Source organism: Corvus kubaryi, unplaced genomic scaffold, assembly GCF_017639235.1.
Source record: "Corvus kubaryi isolate FWS band 111438036 unplaced genomic scaffold, C.kubaryi_AGA036_p1.0 78, whole genome shotgun sequence".
In the NCBI taxonomy this organism is placed as follows: Eukaryota; Metazoa; Chordata; class Aves; order Passeriformes; family Corvidae; genus Corvus; species Corvus kubaryi.
The window spans coordinates 8,540,592-8,555,792 of NW_024582065.1; the positions used below are offsets into that span (position 1 = coordinate 8,540,592).

General features: G+C 45.7%; 1 protein-coding gene across 2 annotated transcripts; it reads right to left on the reverse strand.

The window, feature by feature from the left end:
* Window positions 1-487: 487 nt before the first annotated feature.
* Window positions 488-15,201, reverse strand: RAB14 (RAB14, member RAS oncogene family). Of its 2 annotated transcripts, none has more exons than XM_042052750.1 (8): window positions 15,045-15,201; window positions 8,017-8,075; window positions 7,059-7,112; window positions 5,435-5,612; window positions 4,309-4,375; window positions 3,392-3,479; window positions 3,043-3,073; window positions 488-2,413 (listed from the first exon to the last, which is right to left on the reverse strand). In XM_042052750.1, exons 2-8 carry the CDS (start codon window positions 8,066-8,068, stop codon window positions 2,236-2,238), a joined length of 648 nt encoding a protein of 215 aa, XP_041908684.1. In that variant the 5' UTR covers window positions 8,069-8,075; window positions 15,045-15,201; the 3' UTR covers window positions 488-2,235. The 2 variants fall into 2 exon arrangements, with proteins under 2 accessions (XP_041908684.1, XP_041908686.1); XM_042052752.1 differs by lacking the exon at window positions 15,045-15,201 and adding an exon at window positions 11,812-11,902.

The following is a 15,201-nucleotide window of genomic DNA, read 5'->3' on the forward strand; positions in this document are numbered from 1 at the left end:
TTGCTCTCCTGAGGCTTGGCTGCATCACTTGTTGGCTGCATCACTTGTCTGAAGCAGGTGGATACAGATAATGGCTTCTTAACAAAATTACAATCAACTTACTCCTACTTCGTGGAGGACAAGCCACTTTGTAAATCCTTCAGGCAGCAGGACAACACAGGCCAGGGGCTGTGCAGTGACTGTCCCAGCCCTCCCCACCCTTTCCTGGGGACAGGCTTTGGCATCACTCTCAGTCTTGCCCTTTCTCATCCTCATTAGAGATAACATTTTTCTATGCAGCATCACCAAGCCATTGTCCAAGTTCACTGGGAACAAACACCACCCTGCCCTGCTTCCCTTAGAGAACGGCTTTGGGCTCTGGGAACCCCTCTGAAGTTTGTGCCAAGTAAGGCCCAGGGTAAAGGTTGAGCACAAATCCCAGCACTCCAAGGAGCTCTCCCCCCTTAGAGGTCCCACTGTCAGCACAGAGTAACACACAGCAGGGAGGTTTATCTAGATACAGGTACTTTATTTACAAATATTTAGATTAATAGCATTGTTACATCAAATGAGGAGTACAGCAGTCCAAACAGATCCTTTCTGTGACAGAAACAATAAGACCTACTGTAACTTACTCTGGGAGTACAGGTATTGCACCTCAACAAGCTGTAGTCATTACAACACTGACTTCACATCAGCAGCAGGTCGTGGTCCCTGGGCAAACCCTGGTGCAGCCTTGGGTTAAGCAGGATGCAGGAGCTGGAGATCTTGAACATACCCATCTACTGAGGAACAGGAGTTAAAAAAGGACTAACCAGACAAAACAAAGGGACAGCACACAAGTTACCCAAATCCTATTGTCTGCACATTCCAGTTTTGGCTTTTATTTAACATTGACTGTACAATACTCTGGTACCACTGGTTACTTACAAGTCTGAACATTGTACAGTTTTAGTGTCTAGAGAGGGATTTTCAGACTACTTTGTATTTGAAATGCTGCAATAAGCCTGATGTGGGACATTGGATTGTGGTTAAGCACTTACCCCCTTCCATTTTTAAACCATGTGAGGTTTTCCAGGTGAAGCTGCGTAAGGAGCCACAGTAAAACCCCACGTTAGTGCAGCAACCATGTGACACCCCCTCACACACAAGCCAGGCTGTGGCACTCCAGGAAGGATGTACCTGAAGGCTTGAAGCAAAACCCTTTAAAGAAACCCCTCACACAGCACTGTTAAAAAAATACAAGAGTAGTTAAAAATCCCTAGAGAGCACATGTTGTTCCAACTGTCCAGTTCAGCCTCTGCCCATTCCCAAAGTTACAGGTGTAAAAGCAGGAGGTGTGCGAGAGCCCGGCCACGGCTGAAGCCCGAGAATGCCAAAGAGAAGCAGGTAGAGCACTGCTGAGTGCCGAGGGGAGGATTGCACAGTGCAGAGATGAGAGCCCCACTAGTGTTAACGTCTGTGTCCCCCAGCACCGTGGGGACCCTGTGAGTGATGCCCAGCAGCTGCAGCCACAGCTGGGCTGTGCTGCCAGGGGGGCACAGAGAGCTCAGACTGTACAAAACGGGGGGTTCTTACACACTGCTCTAATGCCAGGCATCATTTTCTTCATTAAAATCATATACACAGGATGTATTTAACTGTTAGCTCAGTTCCTTCAAATTTTATACATATTTACGTTCTGTTAACAAAGGTAAAGGATAAAAGTGGCAAAAAAAATGACGTAAAGCAATTGAGCACAAGAATGAAGAGATCACTTCCCTGCGCCACCCCGACCCCAGCACATCCCACAGGGAATTCTTCCAACAAAAGCACATCATTACAGAGCCCCTCGCTACCATCGGAAGTCATTTCACAGCAAAAACTTATCCTTTACTACGGACAGCTCGAACAGTTAGAGGTGGGGAAGAAAGGCCAAAGAACCATAAAATAAACCATACAAGACAAAGCCCTGCGAAAGTGTAAAATCAGGAGTCCGGCATCAGTGCTCAGTTTAAATTATGTATCGGTGACACTATCACAAGGACAATCAAGGAAAAAAAAAACTTCTAGATTTACCATGCAGGAGAGGTTTTATTACTCTACTTGCCTTTGATAACCTGATTACATCTAAAGTTGTTTAGCAGTTTAGTACTGTGTTAAACTTGTCTCAGAGTTTTAATTAAACCCAGTAAGATGTACAGAAGATGGGGAAGCGGTCAAAAGCACCACTCCCTAGCCAGAGGTGAGGGGTCAGGAGGAGCCACGGAGGGGTCACTAGCAGCCACAGCCTTCTCTCTGGGGCTGGGGTTCGCTCGTTAGCCGCCCCCCCTGCGGGGCTGACGGTTTGTGCTGTACGCCCGACTCGGCCGCGTTCAGGTCCAGGCTTCCGTCTTGGATGTTCTGGTAGATTTTCTTGGCAGCCTCCAGGAACGCGTCCTCCACGTTCTCTCCACTGCAAGAGAGCAGCAGAAGTTACTGGGGCTGAGTGCTGCTTCTGGAGGGAGCTGGGCAAACACTGCCCTGGGACCTGACGGGCACTGCCCCGTCCTCTTCCAGCCCAACAACCCAGTCCCGGGACAGGGCAATGCCCTCCCTGGTCACTACAGCCATCAGCACCAGCCCGGAATATGGAATATGTGCCAAAGCACTGAGGAGCAAAAATAAGCCAAGGCATTGAGCTACATGCACAGGGCAGTTCTGACAGAGGCTTAGACAAGGGAGCCACTATGGATCAAAATCTCTTTTTGTTACAAAGTTCTGCTCTGACAGGTGGCAGTGGGAGCCACATTTCCTGGTGGCCCTGGAAACACAGTGACACAGCCGGCCCCAAGCATGGCACAGCAATTCTTCACTTAGTGGAGGGACTGGTCGTTGCCTTCAAACCAAACTTTCAGCTCTGAACACCCGGGGGAAGGAACCCTTTACCCACATGAACACATTCCACACTCAAATAAGGCCTGAAATCCCAATCAGTTCATTTGAATTCAACCAGTCTTTGCCTGAAATGCAGCCAGAGGTCTCAGTTCCAAGTTACTTTCAAGTCAAAGCAAACAGACCAATGCGAGCAGTTCAGTCACTTACGTTTTTGCACTTGCTTCAAGGAACAATAAACCTGTTCAGAGACAGAGGTTTAAGTCAGTGCACAACACACCTCAAACAACCCAAAGTCAGACACATCATGACCTTCCCATTACATGCAAGACACTATTTTAGTACTGAACAAGGTTTTGTGACTATGTTAAGGCATCAACGCCAGCATTTCTAGAACTAAGCACAATTAGCACTATGCCAGACTGCCTGAGGCACAGCAGGAGTTTGTACATACAATTCCATGACTCTGAAGTGTAAGCTTGCAGCTATCAATGCTGAGGAATCACTTTAACATCACTATCTTGTAGGAAATGTACCAGCTCAAGAGAAAAAAACACACCATTTTCTTCAGCAAATTGTTTGGCTTCTTCATATGTAACATCCCTCTGTGCTTCCAGGTCTGCTTTGTTTCCTATGAGGATTATCACCTGGGTCAGGAGAGACAAAGTTAGTCTGGGAAAAAGATTATGAGCCTTTTCACTGCCACCTTCATTATTAATGAGACTTTTTAAAAAAACAAAGGGAAATATGCAGAGCAGATTATCTACAGAAGCCATGCTCCTTCTGGAGAACTCTGCTCTAGCATTCCCCACTTTGGGAAAGCAGGAGCAGCATCTCCAGCTGTCACTTTCCAAGGCTTTAGGATGTTCTCATGAGATGAGGTCCTAAAAAGCAGTGGTGCTGCTCTTTATTCATGAGAGCCATACCCTGAGCCACTTCTTGTGTTTGTTTAAACAGCTGCTAATCCAGACAATCTTTGAAGTTTTCTCTCATCACAGTATAGATTTCTCATCAGTTTGGTGCTAAGGTATTTTAGAGGCATTCAGGAACAGGCTGAAGAACGACAGCTCTGTGATATGGGCAGAGAGACCCAGAAGAATCTTCCTCCACAAAACCTGGTCAGCTTTTGCTGGAGATCCAATTTACATTCCAACCTAAGGACAGCATTCACCTCATTACTGACAAAGCAAGGAGTAACACAAGTCAAGGTTGGTCCAGATTTCATCCCAATTTTGTCTCCAACTGCTTCAAATAGACCCTGAAAGGTGAGTGGTACAAGAAGACTTTTAGAAGAAGCCATTTTGCTCCAGCTGCAGTAAGGGAAGTGAATCACTGCACTCTGCAAGTGGGAACAGGAGCAGCAGAGAGAACACAGGCAGCTCTTGCAGAGACCACTGCAGTGCTTTGGCCTGAGCCTCCCACCTCTTGCTCAGGGAGAAGCAATCTTGCTTTTAAGCTAAATGAAGTCCAACTTACAGTATTTGGATTGGTGAGGTTCCTTGCATCTGTCAGCCAGCTGCTTAAGTGATTATATGTACTTCTTCTGCAAAGAATCAAGAGAGGACAGTTTTAGCCTTTTATAAAATATTTAGGTGCCAACAGCAGAGTCAGCATCCAAACACAGCAACATCCATCATCCCTGTTCTTCTCCCCACGTCAAGACAGACAAAGAAGCAGCAGTGTGGACTCTCAAACTCAAGTCAAGTTTAAACCCCTGGAGCAGCTCTTACACCACCAGTGGAAAGCCAGCCCAATTCCCACTGCTAGCACACAGCTCTGCACACAGACAATGCTGATGCTGTTCTGTACAGAACACATTGAAGGGTTTCCTGTCAAATACTCTTACAGAACACAGTGCAGCAGAACAGCACTTCGGTAACAAACTGCAGAAGCTCATATTTTACTCAAGATTTGCACAAACAGGAAATACACCTACATATGCAGGAAAAACAAAGAAGTGCCTGAAGAATATCAAGAACAGCCCCAGTGGAAGATGAGAGACGTGTGAAAGCAAAAGTATCTCAGTGCATCTGATGCATTATTTTTTCAGCAGCATCTTTAGTTTTCACCTCTAGAGGAAGCCAGGATGGCTCCTGTGCAGGAGCAGGCTGCTGGGGAAGAGGCCCAGGGTCAGGCTGAGGCCAGGCTCTCTCCCCACCACACCCCGGGCAGTTCCACGCGTTCACTGCGGCACAGCCGTGCTCTGGGCTGGGCCCACTGAGGACACCCCTGCCAGGTGAGCAGCGCTGCCACTGCCTCCACAGCAGCAAAATCCATGTGCTGAAGAGCAGATTCTAAGGACAAAGCCAGTTCTTTAAAACAGCTTCAACACAGGCAGGCACAGCTTGAAATGGCAAACTCCTCAGGCTCAGCAGCAGCGAGACCTTCCAAGAAAAGCAGCTCACATCATTCCCTGTGTCTCATGTGCAGCTCTTTAAGTAGTGGGGTATTTAGATAAGGTGTAGCAGGCATCACACACCAGGATGCTGCTCATCCAGGCACACACAGAGCCTTTGAGCCACAGGGAAAGACAGACAGACAGAACTCACAGGGCTGTGCATCCCAACCTCACCAAGCACACCCAGAGCTCTGCTGCCCTTACCTGGTGATGTCGTAGACCATGAGAGCTCCTGCTGCTCCTCTGTAGTAGCTTCGTGTGACAGCCCTGAATCTCTCTTGTCCTGCTGTATCCCAAATCTGTAGTTTAATTTTTTGGCCACTAACTTCAATTATTCTTGTGCCAAATTCAACACCAATTGTGTGGGGACAGTCTGCCATAACTGTCATGAAAAATAAGAGCAAAGATCAGATCTTCCTAAGACAATGTTTCCTTGCTGCAAAGATATGACTACCACAAGTTTTCAGTTATCTTTACTAGTTTTTCAGTCTCTAAAAAAGCATTTTTACAGCTACAGTTCCCAAACTGCATCACTTAACCAGAAATAAAATGCTGTATTTCCTGAGCTGTTGTTAGTTTTGAAAACAGTTATAAAATTCCTTGCCTTCTCTGCTGCTCTTTGGCCATACATAGCAGAAGGCACCAAGTCAGCCGATTCCCAGTCTATCCTTGCAGAAACGGTTAACTATTTTAATGCAGTAGGAAAAGATAATTTTTAGGGAATTACCAAGAAAGATACAGTTAAAAAGTGTGTCACATCTTCAAAAACAAATGCCAAAGTTGGTTCAGACAGGGCAACAGCATGACTGTCCACAGGAAAATGCCAGTTTCATAAGTAGCTACAAACACACCAAATCAAGTCCAAAAAGGCATCTTTCTAGTTATGATAAACTCATGTTAATAAGCTCATCTTTGAGAAAGATCAAGAAAATACAGACAGGATGAGGATCTACTCAGGCTACCTAGAGTTAGTGGCAGTCTCACAGCAGAGGTGTTTGGCACGTTAGTTTGGTTGTACTGCTTTGGCTTGGTGCTCACAGAGTAAGAACATTCTCCTCATGGAGAAACTGACCATGTGCAAAATGGCATTTAAATAATTGGCTGATACTACATTTTCATTAAAAACAACAATCAGAAATCCCTATTTCTACTAGAAAACAAGTATTTTAACTGCAGCTTCTACCCAGTTGTTACCCCCTCACAAGTAGCACATGGTGATGCCTGTACTGATAAATACCTACAGACTTACTCACTGAGTGAGGTCACAGCTGCTGCAAACCCCAATGCAACACACACGAGGAAGAAGTGAAGCTAATTCTTAATTAGTGATGATACCATACATGAGAAAATGTTTCAGCTGGGAGAGACTGCAGTAAGCCCTAAACACCATCACCCAGAGCAGGCCAAGTGTCCTGCAGGGCTGCTTAAGGCTGCAAACAAGGACTCAAAGAAAAATCATTGTTCTCCTTTTGAACTCCTTAACAGCACTAAAAACTCCAACTGCTTGTGATCAAGCTACACCAATACTGAAGACATGTGAAGTTCAGTCAAGAAATTTCTCTTTGTTCATATCAAAATCCACAGAAAAGCTGTTAAATCAGATCCAGTCCTCCCACTCCTCACAGGCAAGACTGGCTGGAGCAGGTTTTGCCATTACTACATCAACATTTGTTTCTGCATCTGCTGAAGTCAAACCAAAACTGTGACCCAGTACAATCCAAACTCATACAGAGTAAGACACCAAATCGAGCTCATGCACGATGGAAACAGGCAGGAAAAAGGGATGAAGGTGTCAGGTAGAATAACTATCATGAACTGCAATACTCACACTTCTTTTCTGTGAATTGATGAAGCAAACAGGACTTTCCTACACCCATGTCCCCTGTTACAGAAAGAACAGTTAAATCATTGTTGCAACAAGCACATCTTCTTCATCCCACACAACAAATGGCACAGAGACATTCATTTCTCAGGTCAGATGGGCAGCGTTCTATCCCTGGCTACATCCTCACATTTATCAACTTTGGCACTAAAGCTCTGGTCACAGGAACAGGCCTGCAAGTGAGAGTGGAGCAGAACACTCAAGAAATAAGTTAATTTGTATTACTGATTTTACAACTGGATCTCACAAGGTTATAAAAAGGACATCTGAAGAAACTAAAATGTAAAATACACTTGGTTCTTGCTCCTTCCTTACTTGCAATTACCAGTAAGAACATCAAAAATACTGACAACCATCCAGAACACCCCAAGAAATTGCTCCATTTCCACTGATCCTCTTGCGCAATGCCAAGAGTGAGACACAGCAAGATCTTTTAAGAACCAACTTTTCCAGAGGCTGAGCCTGTCACAGCAGCCTGACTACAAACCTGTACAATAACACTGCAGATCATTTACACCTACACAAGGTCATTAACAATTAAACAATTAACAGCAAGACCAGTTTTTCCAGGATAGCAATAAATGCAATCCCTGAGAGTCCCTGACTAAGCAGCCAAGGAAGGTGCAGCTAAAAGCAACATTTAAACACAAAAATATAGCCTGACAGAGATTTATAAGCCTCATGCAACCGTTTCCGATCAGCACTTGTGCCTTCAACATAAACTCCAAAACCTTTGAGATTAATGATGCAAAATGCTCCAGTAAATGCTAAAGCTGTAGAGAAATGTGGTGACCTGTGGGGACTGAGGTGGGACAAGCACCTACTGAAAGCAGCATGGCACAGCCACAGGCGTCTCAGGTATCCACACAGCAACATGAACAGGTGTGTGCCCACTGGTACTTACCAATAATGATGTACTTAAAGATGTAAGAATAGTTGTAAGGTGCAGTTGCCATTGTGGCACTAAAATAAAAAATAGAACGCATCAGAACTGATACTTGTTCACCAAATTCAAGCCAATTCATCCAGTTTAGTTCATCTAAGCAAAAAAATTCCCTCTTCCTCTCCCCCCACAACAACCCTTTCATTCACAGTTCAAATTTGTGTAGTTCCCCACAGTCACTGAATTAGTGGCACAGACAGCCAGCAAAGTTCCCACACCGTTTGCTCTGAGCCCCTGTCAGTAAAGCCTCCAAGCAGAAACATGCTCTGAGGTAGTACTGACAATCAGTAGACTGATTAGATAAGAAAGACTTAAAGCTGTTGAAAAGCTCAGTCCCTCCTTGCTCTGCACAGTCACGGCCAGACCAGCGCTCACCCGCCAAAGAGCTGATGTATGAACTGAAAATAAAATCTGACTCCAGCACAAAATCTGAAGAGATTTAACAAAACCAGCAAGTTGGAGCTATTACCTCACACTTTTGAGACTTGCAACAGCAAAAAAGGAAACAGTGCAGCTTGCAGCAAACAGCTAAGATTTAGAAGAATGCTGTAGCAGCGTTGACCGGGGTCTGGGGCGATGCTTGTCCATGTCGGAAAAGCAGTGCAAGCCACAAATCAGATGTTCAGGAAGTTAGTTAACATCTCTGTGGCTTTGTCAGCATGGCAGTGTTACAGCAAGGCTGCTGAGCAGTTTCTCTTTTTTAAAAAGCAGCCAAAGTACCTCTAATATTCCAGAATTTTCCTGTGCTTTCCTAAATGTTGAGGGAATTAGAACTGGCTTCAGCTGTTTAAATCTGCAAGGAGTAAAAGCTGACTTACCAACTAACACATCAGTTAGCCAGGATTACACATCTGTACGGGCCAGATGTTGCCAGTTAACATAAAAGATGGGAAATGCCTGCTTTTGTCCCCGGTTTTAAGTTAAACTGGATACACTGTGATCAGTTAAGCAAGTGGAAAATTTCTAGCAGGAATTCAGCGCTTCCCTTCCTGCTCCTGCATGGCAGATAGCCAGCCCTTACAAACACATGGTACTCCTTACAAGGAACATTGCTGGAGCCTAGAAAGATTTTCATTAGGTCATGTGTCATTCACATGACAAATGAAACCAGTACTGGAAAGAAATACAGAGGAAAGCTTACAGGCCTGGGACTTTCTCAAAAGCAAAGTACTGTTCCTTGAACCACGATTAATCCCTCTCAGTGAACTGCAGCAGTAAGAAAGGTGAACAAATCTCATTCCCAGCACAGAGCCAGCAGCCTCCGCTTCCCAGCGCAGAGATTTGAGGCAAACACGCTTATCTAGACCTCGGAGGGGGAACAACTCCCAGAGAAGTTAAGAAGGGTTTACTGAGTGCCAGGCGCTGCTCTGCACCTTGTCTTCCCTCCGTGCCTGGCTCAGGAGATGGAAACACTCAGTCCTTCTATCCCAAGCAGTATGTAAAGCACCTCTGCTAAGGCCTATATAGACACACGCTGTTCTACTAAACCAAGCTTATTCCAAGATAGGAAATAAAGTGGCAATTTTGGACAGTAATTCAGCAAGCAAGGCAGCAGCTTTACTGCCTTATTTCTTGGAAGAGTCCAGAGTTACAGTACCAGCTTCAACACGTGCACTGGTTATTTTCAACAGCAGTAAATAAAGACAAGTCACTGCTCCATATTGAGTTCTAAATGAATGTATCACTGTGGAAACAACCAGTCCTTCAAGTTTCCTGAACATCTTCACACATTATGTTTTTCTTCTTCTCCAGCATGTCCCAGCACAGTAAACTGGGCATGCAAAGCATGTGTTCTTGCAGGACACTTCACCTGCCACTTGCCTTCTGAGCAGAGGCAGGACCAGCATGCTCATAGCTCAGCTCCATTTGATGGCACACAGGGCTAAACTGGGGGTTTACAAGGTAACTGGAAGTATAAAAAAGAGCTTGAAAAAGCTGATTTATACATGCAAGTACTTCAGGAGGAGAGCAGGAACTGCACCATGTTCCACAGAAAACAGCTGGGTGTTACAGCCACAAGACACCAAGAGCACCAGTATGGACCAAAGATTTGTGCATTCTGAGGATGGAAATATCCAGTAACCTATGCTGTTAAAAACCCCAAACCAACCAACCAGCATCATGAACTCCAAGACAGGGAACCAACCACTCGTGGGGCTATGAAAGCTGCAGAAGGCTGGGTCCCCTCTCTTCTTCCCAAGACCAGGGAGGCCAAGGAATGCCAAGTACTCACAAACACAGGGAAGTTTCATGTTTCTGAGCACATGACTCTAGGATATCACCATATGGTAAACAACATTGTGGTGCTGTGCTGTTCCAACCAGGGGGGAAATGCATCCTGCTATCCAAGTGTGTAAGTGGCATCACTGGAAAGTGAGGAGGACTTTAATAAAGCACGGAGAAACTGCAAACTCAGTGCAGTCTATAACAAACTGAATTTGAAGCGAGTCTCAACTAGACATTCATTGCTAAATATACAGCTCTGTTTATTTGTCAGACTGTTTCTGTTTGCTGAGATATGTCTATTTCCATTATGCCCTTTAAGTTAGAAAGTCTAACTATGCTATTTCAATGCAAAAAACCATTGATATTGCATTTATTCCAAGGGTCACATTACAGAAAAGATTCTGAAATACTCCAAACCATTAGTAAAGGTCAGGATTTTTTTCTGGAGAACAGATGACTCCTTTAAATAAAAAATAAAATAAACACCCAAACAATACTAAAACAACCAAATAAGAAACTTTTAAATGCTCAAATTCCAGTAAGGATTAGCAGGAATTCAAGCTGCACTCAGATCTTGGAATAAAAGTGATATTCCACAAGGACTCTGTGCTGAAGGAGACAAAAAAAAATGCAACAAACTAAACACAGAAACCCTGCTGAGAATTCAGCCTTGGAAAACTGACCACCTCAGCATTTGCTGCAGACGAAAGAAGGAAGTCCAGACAAGAACAGGGCACAACAGGGGTCAGTAAATTCTAAACTATCAGCTACATGTCAATGCAAGGCATTGATATGTTGATAACCATCACCCATCTGTAAAAACTCGAGTTCTGCCTCCACCCTCTCTGTTCCAGACATGTGAATCTCAGTAGTTCCAATATGGGGGGATGGGGCTTTCCTCTTGGGAGAGCTGCGAGGGCAAGAACTGCAGGGCTGAGGAAGTTGCACATAAATATCCACAGCTCAGCCTCGGCCACTGCTGGCATTGTGCACTATGACATCAAAGTTAACCAGCCATGAATTTACTGTTAAAAGAAAGCAGAAGTTTAGTCTGGGAGCTTGGCCTACCTGCCATCCTTCTTCCGGGAAAGTCTGCCAGCTCGGAGCAAGCTTTGGCTCCCTTCTCCCAGGTAAGGCTGCCCTGGAGCCCAGAGCATTATTGCAGGATGGCCCCTGGCCAGAGGATCGTGCCTCACTGTGCACAGATTTATGCTCATTTCAAAGCCTGTACAATTCATTTCTGCATTACATTAAGACTGGCAATTTTACAGTGAGCAGTGTCGTCAAATCCATTTTCCACATACCGACAACTTCTTTATTTTTAAATAAAAAGTTGAAGATGACCTTAATGAAGATACCAGTACATCTACCTCCTCTAATCAACAAGCACTACACAGATATTTAGAAATCTCACTGAAGCCTTATTTCAAGTATCAGCTACATCTGTACACCCTGAGATAAGATTGTTCTGGGCACACTGCTGTAACATTCTTTATCACAATAACATAACTGTAAATATCAGATTCATACCAGCCTTTGTGAGACTTGTGCAGTTCCTTCCAGCTCAAGGACACGGTTTTAACTCTTCACTGGATATAATTTGCATTGAGAAATGTAGTATCTGTATGCCCAACAAGAAGCAGATGTGTTATGAGACCAGAACCTGCATGCAGAGGGTTTATTAGACACTGCTGTGGTTCACACCATCAGCTGATGGATGGTCCATGTGCAGGGATGAGGCCTGGGGAAAAAAAACTACAACCTTCAAACTCAGCACTGCCCAGTTTTTACTGGTTCCCTGCAAAGCACAGCACTCTGCAGCAGGGAACCACTGGTTAGTTACTCTGAAGCAAAAGGCATTTTGTAGTCCATCTGGCCAGCCAGGTGTTCTGTGCACCATTCTTCAATGGTGTGCAGCAGGAAAGGCTCTCACAGTTGAAGCTGCAGACTTATTTCGATATTAATTAACAGACAACATTAAGATTGATAAGGGGGATGAGCTGGAGAGAGGTAGAATTGCTTCATTTCATAATTGCACTTTTCCCCTGATAAAGGCTTTTGTCAAGCACACAAAACAACGTGGTTCAACTTGTACCTTACTTCAGCAGGCTACCAGAAGCAGTCTGTGAGTGCTTCAATTGTGGTCATCTGTAAGATCACAGCACACTGGGAGGTAGTAACAGTTCTGTTATCAATTCATTCAGCCAAGCACTGAATTCCCATAGGTCTGTGTCCACAACAAGCTATGAGGTCTGCTACAATTAAATTCCACTGTGGTTCTCTCACTTTCACACACCAAAGACATTCACGTCTTCCTAAACCACATCAACATCTTGGCCTTCTTTAAGATGATGCTCTGCAGCCACCCTGCTCTACTTATTTATTTGTTTTTGCAGGCTTGGCTTTACAAAGCCCTGCTGTGTCTGATCCCTGAGAAGTGTCAGAGCCTGCTGCAGCCTTCACACCTGTCTGACAACATCACTTGTTGCTGGCCAGTTCCTTACTCATCCCTCAGCTCTTCCAGAGTCATCCTCCCTGGCTTCCCCCACTTGGATTTCACCAAAGCATCAAATTAGCACAAGACAGTAAATTTGGCTGAGCTGATCTTTGACACCCAGCAGCCTCTGTGAGCTGCTGTCCAGGATCACTTTGCATTTCCGTATTATTCCCACACCCAGTACTCTTTCCCTGACAGCACACGAGGCCTGCAGGCTCTGGGGCTCAGACCCACCAGCTGCAGCCCTGCAGAGCCCTTTCCAGGCTGTTCTTGAAAAAATGCATTTGATACACTCCTCAATCATATGGAACACCTTAACCCAGCCTGAAGCCTAGAAGGTTTTTCTAAAGGCTTCACAGGCCTTCACTTCTCCTTCCTATAGGAGGAACTTCGTCTTTATTTTTAAATCAAAGCTACATATCACACTACCTTCACTTTCTGACTTTCCTCACCAGCTCTACAGTCACACCCATGTTGTGCTGGTTATCCTTCTACTGGTTTCACATACTGCTTCATTAACTTACTCCATTTTGCTTCCTAAACTTCCTGCATTTATATGTGCACACCTCAATTCTCCCTAACCACACCCCAGCAGCAGGGCTGACCTAATCACTGCATACCTGTCCTCCTCAGCTCGAGCACCTTCTGCCATGTCCCTCCTCTCAGCCATCCTTCATCTACTTGTATTTTCTCACTTATCCCACTCTCCTCTTCCTACAGAACACTCCAACCTGTAGCACATGTCTGTTCACAGCAGGACAACAGAGGTCCAGAGACATCAGGTAAATTTGGGACAGTATATACAAAACCAGAAGAGTTTTCTGTCATTCCAACAAATCAGAACAACACTCTGCGTCATCACCTTGGAAAACAAAAGTCACAGACATTTTAGGTAAAAATTAACTAAGATCTACCTCCTGTTTCAGGAAGATACAGCAAAATGAGAACCAATCACAAGCAGGTTTCATTAGATGCCCAGGAGTGAGCAGGTAATTTTAAAATGTTATTTACATTTTACATCCCAGTACCTCCAGTAGAACAGGTTTGTTTCCAAACTGCTGTCCTTCATAAGGACTCCTCTTTTTTTTTTTTTTTTGTTATTCATAAAATGGGAAAGGAAAAGAGGAACTTCTTCCTTCCACTCAGATTTATAACATTTTCAAATCCCTACAGGAAGCTAGCAAATTCCTTTCTAAACCGTATTAAATTGTGACATTTAGTAATTAAATTCCCCAAGGTTTGTATTTTCTTCCCATTCCCGAGCAATGCCCAAGCACAAGGGCCCCTCAGTCCAAACCACGACAGGAATCAATCCCGGCCAATACTTTCCATAGGATAACATCTGGCTCCTGAAAAGGATGTGGTGACTTGGGGTTTGATATCATTTAGGATACAGTCAACCTGAGTAAATCTTGTTCGCTAAGGGGTTCTGTTACCTCTGAAAGACGTCCCAACAACACAGATCTACCCCGTTTCAAAGCAAAGGCCACACCAAGTAACCTCCAGAGACACTGCCAGAGACACCCCAGTGCAGTCACCCACCTCTTCCTGGCTTTAGTACAAGGATAATTCAGTACAACTCCAAGAGAAAGCTCCCAACAGATGTTGTAGATACTTAAAATGTGCTGCAAGCAGGCAATGAACAGTCAGGAGAAAGAACAGAATTTCACTCTGTTTAGCTTAAATAAGCTTTGACAAAAAAAACAGCCTAGAATACTTTCACTGCTTTCTCAAATAGGAAGTGGCTTTTCCTTCAACCCTCAAAGCCATTTTTCTGTCAAAGTTCATGACGGCACACGTCAATATAACAACTAAAAGCAGAGATAAGGCTGCACATCAGCCACATATACGCTACAATATACACATACACACCCTACGTGCAACTGCAACAGCTCGTAAGGGGGAGATACAGAAACATATATATATAAATACCGCCTGTGTTTGCTGGTGGCGTTGCCGACTGTGCAGTGCAGAGGAGCAGTGGGAGGCGGCGGTGACACAGAGCAAAGCGGCCTAGTCCTGCCCGGCAGCCTCACCCCTCTCGGCCCGGCCGCCCCCTCCCCTCCCTGCCGGCCCCGGAGCCCGCCCGCAGCGTCCTCGGGGCCGCACGGCGCCCCGCGGGCCCGCCGGGCCGCGGCTCGGGGAAGCACCGGGACGAAGCGCCGCCGACCGGGACCCGCCCCGGTCCGCCCGGCCCGGTGGAGCCTCGGCACGGGGCCTGGCGCGGCAGGCCCGGCCGGGCGGGCGCCCCTCCGGACCCCCGTACCTGTGGCTCGGGGCTCAGGGGGGCGGTGCAGCGCGGCTGTGCGGGCGGTGCCCCGCGGGCTCTGTGGCTCGGCTCGGTCCGGGCTCGCTCCGCTGCCTCAGACGCGGCTCCGCTGCGCCCCCATCACCCCCGCAGCCAAGATGGCGGCGCCCCTCGC

What these genes read in the sequence shown, in the direction of transcription:
- RAB14 (XM_042052750.1), bottom strand. Translation starts at nt 8,068, where the DNA reads ATGGCAACTGCACCTTACAACTATTCTTACATCTTTAAGTACATCATT. An exon ending in TCAATTCACAGAAAAGAAGT is followed by an intron (nt 5,613 to 7,058) that starts GTGAGTATTGCA and finishes TTTTCATGACAG; the next exon opens with TTATGGCAGACTGTCCCCAC. An exon ending in ACAATTTGCTGAAGAAAATG is followed by an intron (nt 3,074 to 3,391) that starts GTGTGTTTTTTT and finishes GTCTCTGAACAG; the next exon opens with GTTTATTGTTCCTTGAAGCA.